Genomic DNA, 20,060 nt, shown 5'->3' on the forward strand with positions numbered 1-20,060 from the left:
AGGGATAGCAGAAAAGAAGGAAAGAAGGATGGACAGACATGATAAAGAAGACTGGATGGATGGACAAATATGAAGACGGCTAGGTCGGTAAGTAGAGAGAGAGAGAGAGAGAGAGAGATAAGATAGACAGACAGACAGACAACCTCTGCTATTCCATTTATTAGATAATAATGGTAATTATCCATCTCTATCATCTATCTGCCATCTATCTCTATGAATCTATCCCTTTTTATCTGACATCTATCATCTCTCTGTGTATCTCTCTCGTTCTCTCTCTCTCTCATAATAAAATAATCCATGCGTTGTATCCAAGTAACATTGGTTGCTTTTATTACTCATTTGCAGCATTACAAGATAATCTGACCATATATTAAAACTCCCTACTTTCATTTATGTACAAGGCATGCTACCTCATTCCAAAATGTTAACGCACATTGTCCATCGGGAATGAAATAATGAGGTAATAACAGTTTTAAAACTTTACGTTTTCCCACTGTTCCTAGGAAGCAATGTCTTAAAATAATCAATTTTGGTGTTTACCTCAGCAGAGCACTAGAAGTTCAAGTTTCTGCAATGGGCATTATAGATAAGTTTGCATAATTCTTTTTTAATATGTGTATTTGGCCATTATAGTAAAATACGGCAAATGATGCTGTGTATCATATCTCTCCAGAAAGTTACAGTCTCGTGGGTAATTAAATAGGTTCTCTTATAATAGCTATTATTTGCCTTTAATTTAAGGAAGCATTAAACTTTAACTCTTTTATTTTGTTTTCAATGATACCAGAATCTTCTTCCACCCACCTTCTTTATTCTCTTGTCCAGATAACTCTCTAAGTTGCATGACTGTTCTCAAGGGCAACATAGCTTAGGAGCTGAAATTGTCATTTATTTTTATCAAAACATTTCTGCAGTTGATAAACCAGGACCTCAGTTATTCCCAAAGGCCTAAAAAAAACCCCCAACACATTGATACTGCTGAGATAATTGGGGGTGGTAGTGGTGGAAATTACAGTACAACTTCATGAATGTTTGGAGAATGGTCAATACGTTGAAACAGGAAGAGCGAAGAGCAATATTGGAATTGCTGGTATATAAACCACTCAAAATAGTTCATGGTGGAGTGGTAGCCCTGCCTGGTCATCCAAGCATGTTTGGAAGAATTCCAAACCTGGGATTCTGTTTGGGCAAGGCACAGTTGGTGGACAGGCGCTAAGTCCCTGCAACGGATTCAATTAAGAACTGTCCCTTTTTCAACAACCTAAGTAAGATATCCATGAAACTCAAAGATTTTGGCCACCTAATGAGAAGGAAGAACTCACTGGAGAAGAGGCTAATGCTGGGAAGGATGGAGGGCAAAAGAAGAAGGACGACAGAGAACGAGGTGGCTGGACGGAGTCACTGAAGTAGTCGGCGTGAGCTTAAATGGACTTTGGAGGGTGGTAGAGGATAGGAAATTCCTGGAGGAACGTTGTCCATGGGGTCGCGATGGGTCAGACACGACTTCGCGACTAACAACAACAAGAAGATAACCCATGCTGGCTACAGAACTTCAAAGGATATAATTTCCTGTGTCAAATGGATCTATTATTATACTGTATAGTTTTGAATATGTGCGGGAGTTGAGAGTATATCTAACATAGGAAACGTTTAGACGGTGTGGCGGCTTCCGAGGATCTCCGTTTATCTACGGTCCATACCCTCTGAAAGTGATCGCTTGGTTCCTTATTTTACAGACAAGAAGATAATTGTTTCCCCTGTCCCCTGCCCCCAAAAGTTTCTTGCTTTGGTTTCTAGATCGATTCTCGAACAGTCCAAAAATCCAGGTTTAATCAGTCAGTGTGTACAAGATTATCTTACATTCTTTTGTCGCTGAAAAAGATGGGTTCCGGGAAAGGCACTTGTAACTCTTTGCCCCTCTGAAAGAGGGCGCTGTTCTCCTTCAGTGGAACGTGTTAGGATTCGGCCTGATCATCATCACCACTTTTTTCAGGGAATACGATCCTCCCCGGAATTCTGCCCAGTAGACTCCATCTTGATAGCGACTCCGGTAGTGGCCGCCTCGGTACCAGACGCCGTTGAGGTTGGAGTGCGCGCAGGCGTTGTACCACCAACCCCCCTTCTGGTAGTGGGCGCAGTTGCCTGGAAGAGAAATGAGGAAAACCACATTCTGAAATGGAGAACAGATTCATCGGTGGAAGAGAAGTTGCCTCCAGAAGCTGCAGGTTCTCCATCACTGGAGGCTTTCAAGGAGGGACTGGACAGTCACTGGAATGGCCTAGGGCTTCCTGCCTGAGCAGAGGGTTGGACTAGAAGACCTCCAAGGTCCCTTTCTGTATTTATTGGGTCCAATCACACTTGGCCAGTAGTCTATTCCAGTGACGGCAAACCGGTGGCACGTGTAGGAGCCATATCTGAGGGCAGGCAAGGCAATGCCCTATGTCAGCTCCAGAGTGCATGTGGGTCAGCTGGTCAGCTAATTTTCAGCTTTCTTTTCGGCCGTTTTTGCTCTCCCCAGACTTCAGGAAAGCCTCCTGAACCTTGGGGATGGAGAAAATCACCCCAATGGGCTGAATGGAAGCTTCAGTTAAGCCTGTGCATATGCATGGAGAGTCAGTGTGGGAAGGTTGTGGTCATGCATGGGGGGCAGCATGGGCATTGTGCGCATGTAGGGGGGAGGGCATTGCATTATGGGTGTGGGCATGCTCATGCCCTTTTGGCACCCAAGCCAAAAAAGATTCACCATCACTGTACTGTACTGTACTCTTCTCTACCCTACCCTACCCTACCCTACTCATTAATTAGAACAATTAATTTGTGGAACAGCTTGCCTCCAGAAGCTGTGAATGCTCCATAACTGGAAGTTTTTAAGAAGATGTTGGGTAACTATTTGTCTGAAGTGGTGTAGGGTTTCCTGCCTAAGCAGGGGTTGGACTAGAAGACCTCCAAGGTCCCTTCCAACTCTGTTATTCTATTCTACTCTATTCTTAATCCCTATTAATTCATCGTAATTCATATTCCATTCTGTTCTGTTCTACTCTACTCTACTTACTCTATATTTAATAATAATAATAATAATAATAATAATAATAATAATAATAATAATAATAATTTATTGGATTTGTATGCCGCCCCTCTCCGCAGACAATCCAATAATAAAAAACAACTAAAAACCCCTATTATAAAACCAAACATACACACAAACATACCATGCATAACTTGTAATGGCCTACGGGGAAGAGCTATCTCAACTCCCCCATGCCTGGCGGTATAAATGAGTCTTGAGTAGTTTACGAAAGACAGGGAGGGTGGGGGCAGTTCTAATCTCTGGGGGGAGTTGGTTCCAGAGGGCCGGGGCCGCCACAGAGAAGGCTCTTCCCCTGGGTCCCGCCAAACGACATTGTTTAGTCGACGGGACCCGGAGAAGACCAACTCTGTGGGACCTTATCGGTCGCTGGGATTCGTGCGGTAGCAGGCGGTTCCGGAGATATTCTGGTCCACTGCCATGTAGGGCTTTAAAGGTCATGACCAACACTTTGAATTGTGACCGGAAACTGATCAGCAGCCAATGCAAGCCACGGAGTGTTGAAGAAACGTGGGCGAATCTTGGAAGCCCCACGATGGCTCTCGCGGCTGCGTTCTGCACGTTCCAATATTTTATTCTATCCTATTCAAAATTTCTATTCTATTCCTATTCTACTCTACTCTACTCTACTCCCATTCCCATTCCATGTAAGGTTTAATGCACATCCCCACTGAATTCCCTGCAGATTTCTGTACCTGTGTATACATCATGGTCTCTATCCAGTGTGGTGAACTGTTTTCCATTGTGCCATGTAAAGGAGTCTCCCGCGTTGCCGTTGTATCGTCCCAATCGCAACTTGTAAAATTCACTTTCCGGCTCCAGGCGGAAGCTGGCGTATTCCGCAAAAACTTTGCGTCCTGACCAGTCCTCCATGGTTACCAACAACTTGTAGTTGCCTTGGTTCGTCAGCCAGTAGATGTTTTCCAACCCCAGCCAGTACTCACCATCGATGTTACCAAACCCTTGCTACAAGGGGAAGAAAAAGGCAATGAATTATCCTCTAGTGTTGATTTTACAAAAAGGTTTGCAAACCACAGGAAGTCCTGATCTAGCGGTTGTTAAATTTCTGCAGACTCAACGTTTTGGGGGCCAAGGTGGTTGTACGTTTTAGTTGTACACCACCCAAAGTCGGTCTAAGAGGCCACTAAATTTGATACATAAATAAAATCGGCCAGCCATTATTTGATTCTCAGATTTCTTCAAAAGATTTAAGCCTTATTAAAGAGAATCCAGTCTAAATTTCTTCAACCGATGCTGATTTGATCCAGGTGCTTATCAAGTGTTGTAATAAAAGTAGATTGTCCTAATAGATGCTATGATACATCTTGGATGGATTGATTAATTGGCCGATTACATAGAAACATAGAAGATTGACAGCAGAAAAAGACCTCATGGTCCATCTAGTCTGCCCTTATACTATTTCCTATATTGTATCTTAGGATGGATATATGTTTATCCCAGGCATGTTTAAATTCTTCAACCACATCTGCTGGAAGTTTGTTCCAAGCGTCTACTACTTTTTCGGTAAAATAATATTTTCTCACATTGCTTCTGATCTTTTCCCCCAACTAACCTCAGATTGTGCCCCTTTGTTCTTGTGTTCGCTTTCTTATTAAAAACATTAAAAACACATTGATTGATTGATTGAATAATTCATTCATTTGATTGTATAACTGCTTATTGGACCCAAACAATCCTACAGGTTTTAATTTTGTTTTTCCTACTTATTTAAAACCTTACATAGTCCTGGCTGACGGGAGACAGAGTTTCAAATTCCCTGCTGTGGAATTGGCTGTCTCCCTTGATTTAAAGAGAGATAAGGCAAACTATTAAAGATTAATGGGTATCAAGAGCTATTTTAGTTCTAGCTCCTTATTTATTTTATGCAATGTTACTAAAACCCTATCAGTGTTTCATGCTTTACCGCTATTCCCTGAATGGTGTCAAGATTAGGTAGATTATTCCTGATGGAATGGTGCAATTTAAACTGTGGAACACTTTCATAAACAGCTGTCAGTTCATTCCTCTGCATATATTTGAAAGGTGGCTTCCATCCTCCTGCCTCAGTGACCAGTACCTCTGATAATACCTTAAGTATCATGGTGTTTGGTGCAAAGCATCAGGAGTTTATATTACGGTTGCAAGGTAGAAGTTTTCTTCAAGCTTACTGCCTACACAAGAATCTAGTCAATTACCGTATTTTTCGGAGTATAAGACGCACCTTAGTTTATGGGGAGGAAAATAGGGAAAAGAATCTGCTTACCAGGCATTCATCTGGCTAGCGTCCTTAGCCAGCACATTATTTTATCCCCTGGTTAGAGCTTTAAAAAAAACTTTATTCGGAGAGAGTAACAATGAAAGAGCTTGCAAGCCAGGAACAGCTGGGAACATTGTTAGTACCTGGTTAGGGCTGGACAAAAACATTCAGAGCAAGTAAAGCAATGGGGAAAAACCCCTACAAAGACAGGGTTTGGAAAACATTCTTCGCAGAGAGTAACAATGAAAGAGCTTGCAAGCGGGTAACAGCTGGGAACATCATTACATGGGGCTACCTTTGAAAAGTGTTCGGAAACTTCAGATCGTGCAGAATGCAGCTGCGAGAGCAGTCATGGGTTTACCTAGGTATGCCCATGTTTCACCAACACTCCGCAGTCTGCATTGGTTGCTGATCAGTTTCCGGTCACAATTCAAAGTGTTGGTTGTGACCTTTAAAGCCCTTCATGGCATTGGACCAGAATATCTCCGAGACCACCTTCTGCCGCACAAATCCCAGCGACCGATTAGGTCCCACAGAGTTGGCCTTCTCCGGGTCCTGTCAACTAAACAATGTCGGTTGGCGGGCCCCAGGGGAAGAGCCTTCTCTGTGGCGGCCCCGACTCTCTAGAACCAGCTCCCCCCAGAGATTAGGACTGCCCCTACTCTCCTTGCCTTTCGTAATCTCCTTAAAACCCACCTTTGTCGTCAGGCATGGGGGAACTGAGACATCTCCCCCGGGCCTATACAATTTATACATGGTATGTTTGTAGGTATGTTTGTTTAGTCAATGGGGTTTTTAAAACATTTTAAATTATAATTTAGATTTGTCATGAATTGCTTTGTTTTGCTGTGAGCCGCCCCGAGTCTGCGGAGAGGGGCGGCATACAAATCTAAATAATAAATACATAAATAAATAAAATCATTAGCACCTGGTTAGGACTGGAAAGAAACATTTGGAGCAAATTAGACCAATGGGGGGGAAAAACCTGCAAAGACTTAGGCCATGGAAAACATTCTTTGCAGAGAGTAACAATGAAAGAGTTTCCAAGGTAAGAGCTGGGAAGATCGTTAGCAGCTAGTTAGGGTTGGGGGGAAAAAGCTACATTCATAGTATAAGACATACCCAAATTATCAGCCTCTTTTACGCCTTATACTCCGAAAAATACAGTAACTTTCAGCACTAAATTGGCATAAGATAAGTGTCAATTAAAAAAACATCTCAAGAGTGACTAGAGTTGGATCATTTGTGGCAGAATAAGGACTCTAAGCTGATGATGCGTTTAACTCCACCTCCTACCCCTGCCGTTCTTTCACTATGAGAACCAGATCTACAAAGTTGAATACTCTTAAACGTTCTCGACGAATTCCCCTCGTGAAAAAGCCCATGACTCTAGAGAAGATTTTCTCCCTCGCTGAAAGGCACCATTGCTTAACCTCACCTTATACGTTTCCCAGTTCCTGAAGAAATTAACCGAGCCATCCAAACGCCTTTGGATTACTGTCCAGCCGCCGGGATCTTGCCGCTGATCGCACCAGACTTGCATCAGTCGGTTGGTATTTTCAGGTTTGACAAGATATATGGAGCTGGTCCCATGGCCATCTTCCAACGCTTGTAAACAGTCTCGCCAAGGTCCTGGTGGAAAATAAGAGACACCACATGTCTTTCTTCTAAGGCGCTTCGTCTCAGTTCTCGACAAGAGTCAAATGAGGGTTTCTGGCAGGTTCTTGTTTTACGAGAACCAAATGTGATTTACCTGCTAAATTCTGGCCTGCTGGTTTCTAAACTTGTGTTTTATGGTTGAAAAAGGAAGCAGTGAAAATATATTGGTTGTGAAGCAAATCCCCTTGGTATTCTCTTAATCTTGGAGGGATGTTGTCGTTCATCACTGCCAAACTCTTTGATAGCATCACACTAAAAGTGTGTGGTTTTTTAGTATGTATATTGTTTGCGGGACCGCCTTCTGCCATATGAGTCCCAGCGACTGGTTAGGTCTCACAGAGTTGGCCTTCTCCAGGTCCCGTCAACTAGACAATGTCATTTGGCGGGGCCTAGGGGAAGAGCCTTCTCTGTGGGGGCCCCGGCCTTCTGGAATCAGCTCCCCCAAGAGATTCGCACGGCCCCCACCCTCCTCGCCTTCTGAAAGAGTGAAGACTCATTCATGCCGCCAGGCTTGGGGTGATTAGATCTCAGCCCCCTGGCCGACAAATGTTACGTCTCATTGTTGTCTGAATGGGTACGATTGATTTTTTTTAAAAACAAAATTGGGGATTTACCTAGTTTTGATTAATTGGATTTAGCTATTTTATTTCACCGTTTCTTTTTATAGGTTGTAAGCTGGCCCGAATCCTCGGAGAGGGGCGGCATATAAAAGGGTGTCCAGCAAACCTGGAAAACAGGGAAATCAGGGAATTATCAGGGAAATCGGCAGTTCGGGAAATATCAGGGAATTATCAGGGAAAAAATGGAATAAATCAGGGGAGAAAAACAAACTCTATTAAAATGTTTAAAAGGCAGGGAAAAATCACGGATCGCGCTGCCTGGCAGAGTCAAGCAAAAATGAGCATAACTGTAGCAACAACTTGCTTCCTTAGCTACCAATATTTCTCCACGGCTTAGCCGTTTGGTATGAGGCGTTTGCCTGGTGCACCAGTTGCGGCCCTATTTGGACCGGGGGTCACTGCTCACAATCACTCATGCCCTCATCACCTCGAGGCTCGACTACTGTAACGCTCTCTACATGGGGCTACCTTTGAAAAGTGTTCGGAAACTTCAGATTGTGCAGAATGCAGCTGCGAGAGCAATCATGGGCTTTCCCAAATATGCCCATGTTACACCAACACTCCGCAGTCTGCATTGGTTGCTGATCAGTTTCCGGTCACAATTCAAAGTGTTGGTTATGACCTATAAAGCTCTTCATGGCACCGGACCAGACTATCTCAGGGACCGCCTTCTGCCGCACGAATCCCAGCGACCGATTAGGTCCCACAGAGTTGGCCTTCTCCGGGTCCCGTCAACTAAACAATGTCGCTTGACGGGACCCAGGGGAAGAGCCTTCTCTGTGGCGGCCCTGACCCTCTGGAACCAACTCCCCACCCGAGATTAGAATTGCCCCCACCCTCCTTGCCTTTCGTAAGCTGCTTAAAACCCACCTCTGCCGCCAGGCATGGGGGAACTGAGATACTCTTTTCCCCCTAGGCCCTTACAATTTTGTGCATGGTATATCTGTATGTATGTTTGGTTTTTATAATAATGGATTTTTAACTGTTTTTAGTATTGGATTATTATTATATGCTGTTTTATTACTGTTGTTAGCCACCCCGAGTCTGCAGAGAGGGGCGGCATACAAATCCAATCAATCAATCAATCAATCAATCAATAAATGATGTCATCTACGACGGCGCCATAACTAGATCACAAGTTACAGGGAAATATCCGGGAAATATCAAGGAATTTCAAAACGCTTTTCCCCCTGGACACCTTGATATAAATCCAATAGATGGTAGGTAGGTAGGTAGGTAGGTAGGTAGGTAGGTAGGTAGGTAGGTAGATAGATAGATAGATAGATAGATAGATAGATAGATAGATAGATAGATAGATAGATATTCTTGAGATCCTTGGCTTGCAAGGTATGCAAGATTTTGATCATGTTCCTCTACTTCCTCTTCCTCCCTTTCTCCACCACTCCACACAACCCACTCACTTCTGGCACTGATTATGTTGCCCAGTTATCGAATAATAGAGTTGGAAGGGACCTTAGAGGTCTTCTAGTCCAACCCCCTGCTTGGGCAGGAGACCCTACTACACCACTTCAGACAGAAAGCTTTCTTAAAAACGTCCAGTGTTGGAGCATTCACAACTTCTGGAGGCAAGTCGTTCCACGGATTAATTGTTCTCATTGTCATGAAATTCCTCCTTAGTTCTAAGTTGCTTCTCTCCTTGATTAGTTTCCACCCATTCCTTCTCGTTCTACCCTCAGGTGCTTTGGAGAACGAGAAGAAGGCTCCATTTAACAAAAAGATCTTTAAAAAGAAAAAAAGCAACAACCCTCGTTTCATATATTAATCGTATCTGACTAGATCTGGCAATTGGAGAGCTGTTGGCGTCCTTTCTCGGTTTCTGAATTATTTCCCAAAGACACGACTTTTCCACTCTTTAAGAATTAAAAAAACAACAACCCCAAACCGAGAAAGAACTGACCTCTCCAAAAGGTTGAACACATCGCAAATCTACGCATGTTGGGTTTTTTTCCCCTTCTCTCTGGAGAGTTTTCTCTAATTAAGATTTTTTTTTTTTTAAAGGCTGTTGGTGATTTCACGTAGATGTTTTCTTTGACTAAGAGGCCTGTTTTCTTTCATCATCTTTTAAAAAGTGTCTTAGGTGAAGGAGGGAAAAAACCCCCCTTTGAATGGTTTGTTTTTTAAGCACTCCACCTCTTTTAAGAATTCTCTCTCTCGCATTAGCGTCTCCTTCTGCGGATCCCCACTTTTGTCATTCCTTTGGGCTTATTAATCTAATTGTTCAGATTCAATAAAGAGAGCTTGTTTGTCTTCTGAACTGTAATAACTCCTTATCCTCTCCCCCCCCCTGCCCCCCCGTACAAGCCTGGGGTTCTTTTCCCCCAAATTTAAAAACCTTATGGCAAAAAAAAAAGTGAATTAAAATATGCGGAGTGGTGCGTTGCATGACATTAGAAGATTAGGAGAGAGAGAGAGAGAGAGAGAGAAGTTTTTATTTTGTTTTTTCCCTCCTGGCTGATGAAACATTCCCAGCGTAGCCTTTAGCTCCAAGGAAGTTTTCCATAATTGGATAAAGGAAAATACAGCTCTCTCCCTGTATTCCCATCCAAAGAGTAGGAGGTAGGCCCTCCCTAAGGAGCTATGTGTAATGATGGAGGGGAAGCAGACCTCTGTTCTGTGGGCTAAGTGGAAGGGAAGGTAGAGTTGGGAAGGGGAGGGGAAGGAAGGGAGGGAGGAGATGGAAGGAAAGACGGAAAAGAGAAAGGATGGAGGGATGATGAAAAGGGAGGAAGAGAGAGAAGGAAGGAGATTTAAAGAGGGAAGAAGATGAAAAGCAGAGGGGAGGGAGGGAGGGAAGGAAGGAAGGAAAAAAGATGGAAGGAAGGAAAAGAGAAAGGATGGAAAGAAGGAAGAAGATGGAAGGAAGGAAGGAAAAGAGAAAGGATGGAAAGAAGGAAGGAAAGGAAGGAAGGAAAAAAGATGGAAGGAAGGAAAAGAGAAAGGATGGAAAGAAGGAAGAAGAGGGAAGGAAGGAAGGAAAAGAGAAAGGATGGAAGGAAGGAAGGAAAAAAGATGGAAGGAAGGAAAAGAGAAAGGATGGAAGGAAGGAAGGAAAAAAGATGGAAGGAAGGAAAAGAGAAAGGATGGAAAGAAGGAAGAAGATGGAAGGAGGGAAGATGAAAAGAGAGGCAGAGAGGGAAGGAAGGAGATTTAAGGAGGGAAGGAGATGAAAAGCAGAGGGAAAGAAATGAAATAGGAAAGGGGGATGGGGGAAGGAAGGAGATGAAGAGAAGTGAGGAATAGAGGGGAGGTAGGGAGAAAGAAGCTGAAAAGGGAGGGAGAGAAGGACAGGGAGAGCAGAAGGAGGGAGGGGAGGAAAAGGAAGGAAGGAAGGAAGGAAAGCTCTTACTAACTTAACAACTGCAGCAATTCATCAAATAACTGTGGCACGAAAGATTGTGAAAGGAGGCAAAACTCCCTTAACAACTGTCTCGCTAAGCAATAGAAATCTTGGTCAAGGAGCATTGTAATGCCAATAATTATGATTATATGGGAGTCTGGAAGAGAAATCGGGGGGTCTTTTACCGCCGTAAACCGAGAGCTACCTGCATCCGGTCTGCGGCCATACTAAAAAAAAACCCCCACCACCCATTGATCGACTTACCCGAGGGTTTGTCGGTCGAAGTTGGGACGCTGGTGACGGGCGGCATCGTCGGTAGAGTCGGCGGCAGAGCCTTTAAGTTCTGGTCGCTCTGAATTTCGTTGGTGGAGATTTGGTTGGTGATGCGGTTGTACGTGGGCGGCTGGTAGACGCGGTTCGGGGGCTGCGGCGGTGGCAGGACCGTCTTGACGCCCGGCGTCCTCTGGCAGTGCTCCTCCAGCTGGGCGATCACCGCCGATTGGTTGTTGGCGATGGCGACCAGGTGCTGGTACTTGTGCTCCAGGTCCTTGTACTTGTTGGCCAGCTGCAGCATGTCGGCCGTCTGGTTGAGGATCTTGTTCTCCAGCTGCGACAGCTCCAGCGCGTTGTCCCGCTTGCGGATGATCTCGTGGAGCAGCTGCATGTAGAGCTGGGTGACGCGGGAGTTCATGTTGCGGCTCTCCTTCCGCAGCAACTTGACCTCGTTGACGATGCCGCCGTCCACTTCCACCAGCTGCTGCAAAGTCTCGATCTGCCGCTTCTGCTTCAGGAGCTCGTGGTTGAGAAGTTCCACCTCTTGCTTGTTGACCCTGTTCTCCAAGAGGAGGGCGTCGGGCTCTTTGGAGTTGACGCAAATAGCCCCCGTGACTTTTTGCTGCGGGACGATGAACGTGTAGGTGCATTTCTCCTGGGCCTCGCTGGAGCGCCTGTATCTGTGCCCGTAGACGAATTGTCGCGTCTCTCCCTCGACGCGGCTTTCGACGCCTTCAGGCTCCCGAGCGTTGATTCCCACTGCGGCCATCAGCAGCAAGCACACCGCTGCCTTCATTGTCCTTCGTGCAGTGAACATTATTATTATTATTATTATTATTATTATTATTATTATTATTTATTATTATTAGATTTGTATGCCGCCCCTCTCCGCAGACTCGGGGCGGCTCACAACAGTGATAAAGAACAATATGTATTGACAAACCTAATAATTTAAAATCTAAAATAGCAATTGTACATTTAAAAAATCTAAAAACAAGGAACCCCAATATAAAAAAGACATACATACAGTCATATCATGCACTAAAACTACATAGGCAGGGGGAGATGTCTCAGTTCCCCCACGCTTAACGACAGAGGTGGGTTTTGAGGAGTTTACAAAAGGCAAAGAGGGTAGGGGCAGTTCTAATCTCTGGAGGGAGCTGATTCCAGAGGGTCAGAGCCGCCACAGAGAAGGCTCTTCCCCTGGGTCCCGCCAGACGACATTGTTTAGTCGACGGGACCCGGAGAAGGCCAACTCTGTGGGACCTGACCGGTCGCTGGGATTCATGTGGCAGAAGGCGGTCTCGCAGGTATCCTGGTCTGGTGCCATGAAGGGCTTTATAGGTAATAACCAACACTTTGAATTGTGACCGGAAACTGATCGGCAACCAGTGCAGACTGCGGAGTGTTGGAGTAACATGGGCATATTTGGAAAAGCCCATGATTGCTCTCGCAGCTGCATTCTGCACGATTTGAAGTTTCCGAACATTCTTCAAAGGTAGCCCCATGTAGAGAGCGTTACAGTAGTCGAGCCTCGAGGTGATGAGGGCATGAGTGACTGTGAGCAACGACTCCCGGTCCAAATAGGTCCGCAACTGGTGCACCAGACGAACCTGGGCAAACGCCCCCTCGCCACAGCTGAAAGATGTTTCTCTAATGTGAGCTATGGATCGAGGAGGACACCCAACATAACACAAATGGGAGACAATGAAAAGAGCAAGAGCACTTGGACTTATGTATTGCTTTACAGTGCTTTTAACAGCCCTCTCTAAGAGCTTTACCGTCAGCATATTGCCCCCAACAATCTGGGTCCTCATTTGACCCACCCTGCAAGGATGGAAGGCTAAGGGAGGGAGGAAAGAAGGAATGGAAGGAGGAAAGAAAGTGAAGAAGGAAGAGCAATAGTATTTAGACATATGTACCGCTTCACAGTGCTTTACAACCCTCTCTAAGCCGTTTACAATCAGCATATCACCCCCCAACCATCTGGGTCCTTATTATACCCACCTCAGAAGGATGGGAAGCTGAGGGAGGGAATAAAGGAGGGAGGAAAGAAAGAAGGATTAGAGGATGGAAAGAAAGTGAGGAAGGAAGAGCAATAGCATTTAGACTTACATACCAAGTCAGCAAGAGGCTGACTCTGTAAATCGCTTAGAGAGGACTGTAAAAACAGTCCTCTCTAAGTGGTTTACAGAGTCAGCCTCTTGCCCCCAACAATCTGGGTCCTCCTTTGAGCTACCTTGGACAGATGGAAGGCTGAGTCAACCTTGAGCTGGTCAGGATCGAACTGAGGGCAGTCAGCAGTTAGTCTGCAATGCTGTGCCACCATGGAAAGATAGATAGATAGATAGGTAGGTAGGTAGGTAGACAGACAGACAGACAGACAGACAGACACACACACAGACAGACACACACACAGACAGACACACACACAGACAGACATAGACAGGCACACAGACAGGATGGAGAGAGAGAAAGGACAGAGAAGAGAGGAGAGGAGGGAAGGAGGGAGATGGAGATAGACCAAACGGTAGCACTTATATACATCTTCACAGTGCTTTACAACCCTCTCTAAGTGATTTACAGAGTCAGCCTCTTGCCCCCAACAATCCGGGTCCTCATTTTAGAAACATAGAAACACAGAAGACTGACAGCAGAAAAAGACCTCCTGCTCCATCTAGTCTGCCCTTATACTATTTCCTGTATTTTTTCTTACAATGGATCTATGTTTATCCCAGGCATGTTTAAATTCAGTTACTGCGGATTTACCAACCACGTCTGCTGGAAGTTTGTTCCAAGGATCCACTACTACTATTTTTTACCCACCTCGGAAGGACGGAAAGTTGAGTCAACCTTGAGCCTGGTGAGACTCGAACTGCTAAATTGCAGGCAGCCGGCAGGCAGCAGAAGCAGCCTGCAGTACTGCACTCCAACCACTGCGCCACCACGGCTTATATCCACAGTAAATATCTATGGCGTTGCTCAGCCATCCAGATCATAAATGCCTTTTCAAGGGGCAACTGGACTTTCTGGTTTTTCTTTTGAAGACGTTTCGCTTCCCATCAGAGAAGCTTCTTCAGCTCTGGCTGGATGGTGGAGGAATGGAAGGATTGATACTCCTTGCAGAGAGCTGGTCCTTTGCCTCCTGTGACGGAGTCATTGAGGCCACTTGGAGGTTTGTCTCTGTTCTCAGGGTCACCTGACTAGTGCAAAGCGAGGACATAGATATACAGTGATACCTCGTCTTACAAACGCCTCGTCATACAAACTTTTTGAGATACAAACCTGGGGTTTAAGATTCTTTTGCCTCCTCTTACAAACTATTTTCACCTTATAAACCCACCGCCGTCGCTGGGATGCCCCGCCTCCAGACTTCCATTGCCAGCGAAGCACCTGTTTTTGTGCTGCTGGGATTCCCCTGAGGCTCCCCTCCATGGGAAACCTCACCTCCGGACTTCCGTGTTTTTGTGATGCTGCAAGGGAACCCCAGCAGCGCAAAAACGGGCGCTTCGCTGGCAACGGAAGTTTGGAGGTGGAGTTTCCCAGCGAGGGGAGCCTCAGTGAAATCGCAGCATCGCAAAAACACAGAGGTCTGGAGGTGGGGTTTCGAGGACTTCAGTGTTTTTGCGATGCTGCGATTTCACTGATGCTCCCTTCGCTGGGAAACCCCACCTCCAGACTTCCGTTGCCAGCGAAGAGCTTGTTTTTGCGATGCTGGGATTCCCTCGCAGCATCGCAAAAACACAGAAGACCAGAGGTGGGGTTTCCCATGGAGGGGAACCTCAGGGGAATCCCAGCAGCACAAAAACGGGCGCTTCGGCTGGCAAAAGGGTGGAATTTGGGCTTGCACGCATTAATCGCTTTTCCATTGATTCCTATGGGAAACATTGTTTCATCTTACAAACTTTTCACCTTAAGAACCTCGTCCCGGAACCAATTAAGTTTGTAAGACAAGGTATCACTGTACTTCCAAGTGGTCTCAAGGACTTTCTCAAGGGCTGTCTGCAAGGAATGCAAATCCTTCCATTCCCTAACCATCCTGCCAGAGCCGAAGAAGCTTCTCAGATGAGAAGCGAAACGTCTTCAAAGAAAAAACCAAGTTGCCTCTTGAAAAAAAAACCCGGCACCTTTGGGATGAATATCCAGCAGCACCAAAGCAAGCAGAACAGAACAGCCTGTGTTAACACGAACTGATCTTTAGCAAATGCCTCCGAGTGTGGAATTACCGCTGTAAACCAGGGCAGAATCTTAAAAGGAACAGTTGTTCCTTTGTTCAAATAAAGAGGACTCCGTTTCGAACGTTGGCCTGACGGAACCTTCCGGAAGGTAACCGCTGGAGGAGTAGGGTTTAACAGGGCCGTGGTTTGGTTCGTTGGCGACGTGAGGCATGTGGGGCAGGGCTGAAATGGTCCGGGTTCAGTGGCGGGTTGGTACTGGTACGGTCGACGCCGTCGTACCGGTAGCAGAAATTGAGCCCTGAGCGCAGGTCCACAGTTCTAGCCATGCATGCTCGCCCCTGAGCAAGGTTTTAGCTTCTGCACAAGAAGCAAAATCTCACAAGGGGATGCGCGTAAGAGATTTCGGTGATTTTTAGGTTCTGTGCATGCGCGGAAGCAAAAAAAAATCAATGAAATGATTTTCATTGGAGGACAGAAGGAAAAGGGGGGACATGATCGAAACATTTAAATATATTAAAGGGTTAAATAAGGTCCAGGAGGGAAGTGTTTTTAATAGGAAAGTGAACCCAAGAACAAGGGGACACAATCTGAAGTTAGTTGGGGGAAAGATCAAAAGCAACATGAGAAAATATTATTTTACTGAAAGAGTAGTAGATCCTTGGAACAAACTTCCAGCAGATGTGGTAGATAAATCCACAGTAACTGAATTTAAACATGCCTGGGATAAACATAGATCCATCCTAAGATAAAATACAGAAAATAGTATAAGGGCAGACTAGATGGACCATGAGGTCTTTTTCTGCCGTCAGACTTCTATGTTTCTATGTTTCTATGAAATCTTGGACATGCGCGCATCCCCTTGTGGGATTTTGCAAAATCCCACTCAGATTTTTCTTCCTTCCTTCCTTCCTTCCTTCCTTCCTTCCTTCCTTCCTTCCTTCCTTCCTTCCTTCCTTTCTCTTCCTTTTTCTCATTTTTCCTCTCCCTTTTCTCTGTCTCACGTTCCTTCTCTCCTTCCTTCCTCCCTCCCTTCCTTCCTCCCTTCCTTCTTACTTTTCCTCTCTCCCTTTTCTCTGTCTCACCTCCCTCACTCCCTTCTTTCTTTCTTTCTTTCTCTCCCCCTCCCTCCCTCCCCTTTGTAGGTACCTACCTACCTACTGTCTCCTTGGAGCCTCCGTGGTGCAGTGGTTAGAGTGCAGTACTGCCAGCTACTTCTGCTGATCACCGACTGCCAGCAATTTGGTAGATTGAATCTCAGGAGGCTCAAGGTTGATTCAGCCTTCCATCCTTCCAATGTGGGTAAAATGAGGACCCAGATTGTTGGGGGCAAGAGGCTGACTCTCTGCAAACCCCTTATAGAGAGGACTGTAAAGCACTGTGAAGCAGAATATAAGGCTGAATGCTAAATGCCATTGCTATTTTGAACTGATGAAGTTTCTTGGTTGAGAAGTGAAGTGTCTTCAAGGAAAAACAAAGCCTGACTGCCTTTTGAAAAAGCACCTTTGGGACAACCATGACCTGGATGACTGAGAATCTCCCTAGGAAATCATTTTTGTTTTAAGATTTATTTGAAATACAGAGCTACCGTGGTGTTTGAATTAAGCTAGGTGTTTTCCAAAATGATGGATGGTTTTTTTGTCCAGGTGTATTTTTGAATTACTTGTTACCATTAAATACGAACAGTTTTTGCAAACGTCCCCATATTTTGACCCAGTTTTGACAGCCTATGTATTATATAGGCTCTGGAGAGTAAAATATATTCAATATTCCAGTATTTTTGGGGGGGGGGGGCAGACACAAAAGAAGAGGAGGATCAAGCTATTCTCCAAAGCGCCAGAAGGCAAGACAAGGAACAATGGATGGAAACTGATCAAAGAGAGAAGCAACCTGGAATTAAGGAGAAACGTCTTAACAATGAGAATAATTAACCAGTGGAACAGCTTGCCACCAGAAGTTGTGGGGGATCCATCACTGGAGGCTTTTAAGACAAGGTTGGACAGCCATTTGTCTGAAATGGTATAGGGTCTTCTTCTTGAGTAGGGGGCTAGATATCTTCAAGTGGCCAAGGTTGGGAAACACTGCTTTACAGCACGGGAGAATATAAATAATGCTGATTATTTTAACAAGCAGCTCTTACGAAGAAGCGTCAGCGATCAAACCTCTGCCTTCAAAACTCGTGAAGAAATTGGAAAGCCCCCCCTGGCATCTTGAACATTTACGGCTAACATTTGGTGCTCCCTTGGCGGCCTGCCAATTTTGACACTTTACAACTTGTACGAGACTTGTTCAGCCTAAAACTCCGGGGCGTTATAAAAACAAAAAAGAAAATAGAGTTGTCAAGTCTTTTTTGTGTTGGTGTGTGCAGTGTGCGTCTCCAGACGCTTTTATTTGCCTTGGCTTAACAATCCCGGCTGTCCTATTACAAATTCTTGGACTCACGATTTTATCCCCGGGATTTGTCATTTAGGAATGTGATTTAAAGGTTGCAAGGAATTTTTTTTTTCCAGCAAAAAGAAGAATGACGTTTCGCATCCAGGGAGATAAAAGGCAAACTGAGCAGTGTGAGAGAATGGACCGTCTATATCAGTGATGGCAAACCTTTTTTCCCTCGCCTAAGGCGGAGCTAGAACTCTCTGTCTCCTGGTGATTGGCTCAAAGTCACACAGCCAACTTTCATGCCTAAGGCAGGAACTAGAACTCTTTGTCGCCTGGTCATTGGTTCAAAGTCACACAGCCAACTTTCATGCCTAAGGTAGGAACTAGAACTCTTTGTCGCCTGGTCATTGGTTCAAAGTCACACAGCCAACTTTCATGCCTAAGGCAGGAACTAGAACTCTTTGTTGCCTGGTCATTGGTTCAAAGTCACACAGCCAGCTTTCATGCCTAAGGCAGGAACTAGAACTCTTTGTCGCCTGGTCATTGGTTCAAAGTCACACGAGAACAAGGAGCCACAATCTGAGGTTAGTTGGGGGAAAGATCAAATGTTATTTGACTCAAAGAGCAGTAGCTGCTTAGAACAAACTTCCAGCAGACGTGGTTGGTAAATCCACAGGAACTGAATTGAAACATGCCTGGGATAAACATAGATCCATTGTAAGATAAAATACAGGAAATAGTATAAGGGCAGACTAGATGGACCAGGAGGTCTTTTTCTGCCGTCAGTCTTCTATGTTTCTATGTTTCAAAGTGTCGTCTTAAAAGTTTCTCTTCCAATACTTTACAACCCTGTTCAATCATAGCCTAAAAATTCACCCGTGCCAACAGTTAATACTGTTCCATCAATTATTTCCCTAATATTCCACTCTGCTTAGTTTAAGATACATTTTGTTTTTAAAAAAGCCATTGTCCCCTGTACAGACAAACACTGTGATTGTTGTTCAACTTAAAGTTTTACTTAAAGGAGCTTTGAATCTGATTCGTGTGTCAGAGGAAAGTGAAAAAAAACCCCGATTTCCTGGGCCGTAATACAACAGTCCTTTCATAGAAGAGACACACGTTGTTAAAGCTGTTAGCTTTTAGAAAAATGATACACTTTTTATACATCCCGTTAAAGTTTTTAGAGTTGCGGTATCTTAGGCTGCGCTTACAAACAGCCAAACTCATTCCACAGATGCAGTGATTCAGAAGTTTGGCATTTCAGTATCTTAGGCTAAAAAGTTTATAAACACAGACTCTGAAATGTTTGTTGTTATTCTTAAATGAAAGCAAACCACGGAGAAAATCTTAGCATTTGAAAAACCCCTCTGGATTTCTTTTTACTAAAAATCACTTCCCAAACCTCCCGTAACAGCTGATTGACCCAAAGAAAAACTTACCGGAAAAAGCAAGCTTTGTTTTGCAAAGCTGTCGGATTAATTTTTTTCCCTGCAAAATATCGTATAGCCGGACTCGTACGCAGATTATCCTGTTTAAATTGCAAATATTGTTCCGTATCCTCCTTATCTCTTTTTTTTTTCTCCTCTTGGGGTTCTTTCTTCCAGTTTCAAACTTGCATTTTCTTTACTATATATATATATATATATATACCGTATATATTATTTTGTGCTTTATGTTTCCTTTTAAAATCAAGAATCCGCAGCTGGGTTCATCCCTAGAAATAAGGACATCGCCGATGCCAAATAATAAACATAGCCAAAGCGTAAGAAGTCGGCAAGGGGAAAAAAAACCCCTCGCCTGGGATCCCACGTTGCAAAGCCGAACAAGGAAGGGAAGCCTTGCTCCAAGGTTTTCCTGGCTTCCTTATTGTGGAAATCCGTGTGCCTTAAATCTGATCGCCTGGTCCATCCCTTGCTCGGGTTAGGAGCAGAGGAACAATAGGTTGCAGCTGTCGGCGTTGTTTTCTTTCTTACTTACTTACTTTTGCAAGCTCTTCTGCCTTTCGGGTGCTCAAAACTCTCAGTCCATCACTTCAGGAGAAGCTACCCCCCCCCACCCAGCCTGATATATCGGCTCCTTTGTTGATGGGTAGGATGTCCACGCCAGAGATGGGGAGGGATGACACCGAGCATGCATTGAGCAGGCAAACGTTCTGGTTGGGTAAACCTCCATTTACACCCACCCACCCACCCCTCCCATCAAGCCAAGGAGACACACCGGCAAAGAGAGAGAGAGAGAGAGAGAGACCCCCGAG

General features: G+C 44.8%; 2 protein-coding genes across 9 annotated transcripts in view; one reads left to right on the forward strand and one right to left on the reverse strand.

Annotated features, from left to right (window-relative positions):
* Positions 1-20,060, forward strand: part of RALGPS1 (Ral GEF with PH domain and SH3 binding motif 1) — a 163,529-nt gene that overhangs the window by 67,182 nt on the left and 76,287 nt on the right. The gene's annotated exons all lie outside the window — the stretch shown is intronic.
* ANGPTL2 (angiopoietin like 2) lies at positions 308-19,874 on the reverse strand. Of its 2 annotated transcripts, none has more exons than XM_070758554.1 (5): positions 19,246-19,874; positions 11,244-12,052; positions 6,781-6,974; positions 3,781-4,051; positions 308-2,142 (listed from the first exon to the last, which is right to left on the reverse strand). In XM_070758554.1, the coding sequence occupies exons 2-5, from the start codon at positions 12,046-12,048 to the stop codon at positions 1,943-1,945; spliced, it is 1,470 nt and encodes a 489-aa protein (XP_070614655.1). In that variant the 5' UTR covers positions 12,049-12,052; positions 19,246-19,874; the 3' UTR covers positions 308-1,942. The 2 variants fall into 2 exon arrangements, with proteins under 2 accessions (XP_070614655.1, XP_070614656.1); XM_070758555.1 differs by having other exon boundaries at positions 19,788-19,828.

Source organism: Erythrolamprus reginae, chromosome 8 (genome assembly GCF_031021105.1).
Source record: "Erythrolamprus reginae isolate rEryReg1 chromosome 8, rEryReg1.hap1, whole genome shotgun sequence".
Lineage (NCBI taxonomy): Eukaryota > Metazoa > Chordata > Lepidosauria > Squamata > Dipsadidae > Erythrolamprus > Erythrolamprus reginae.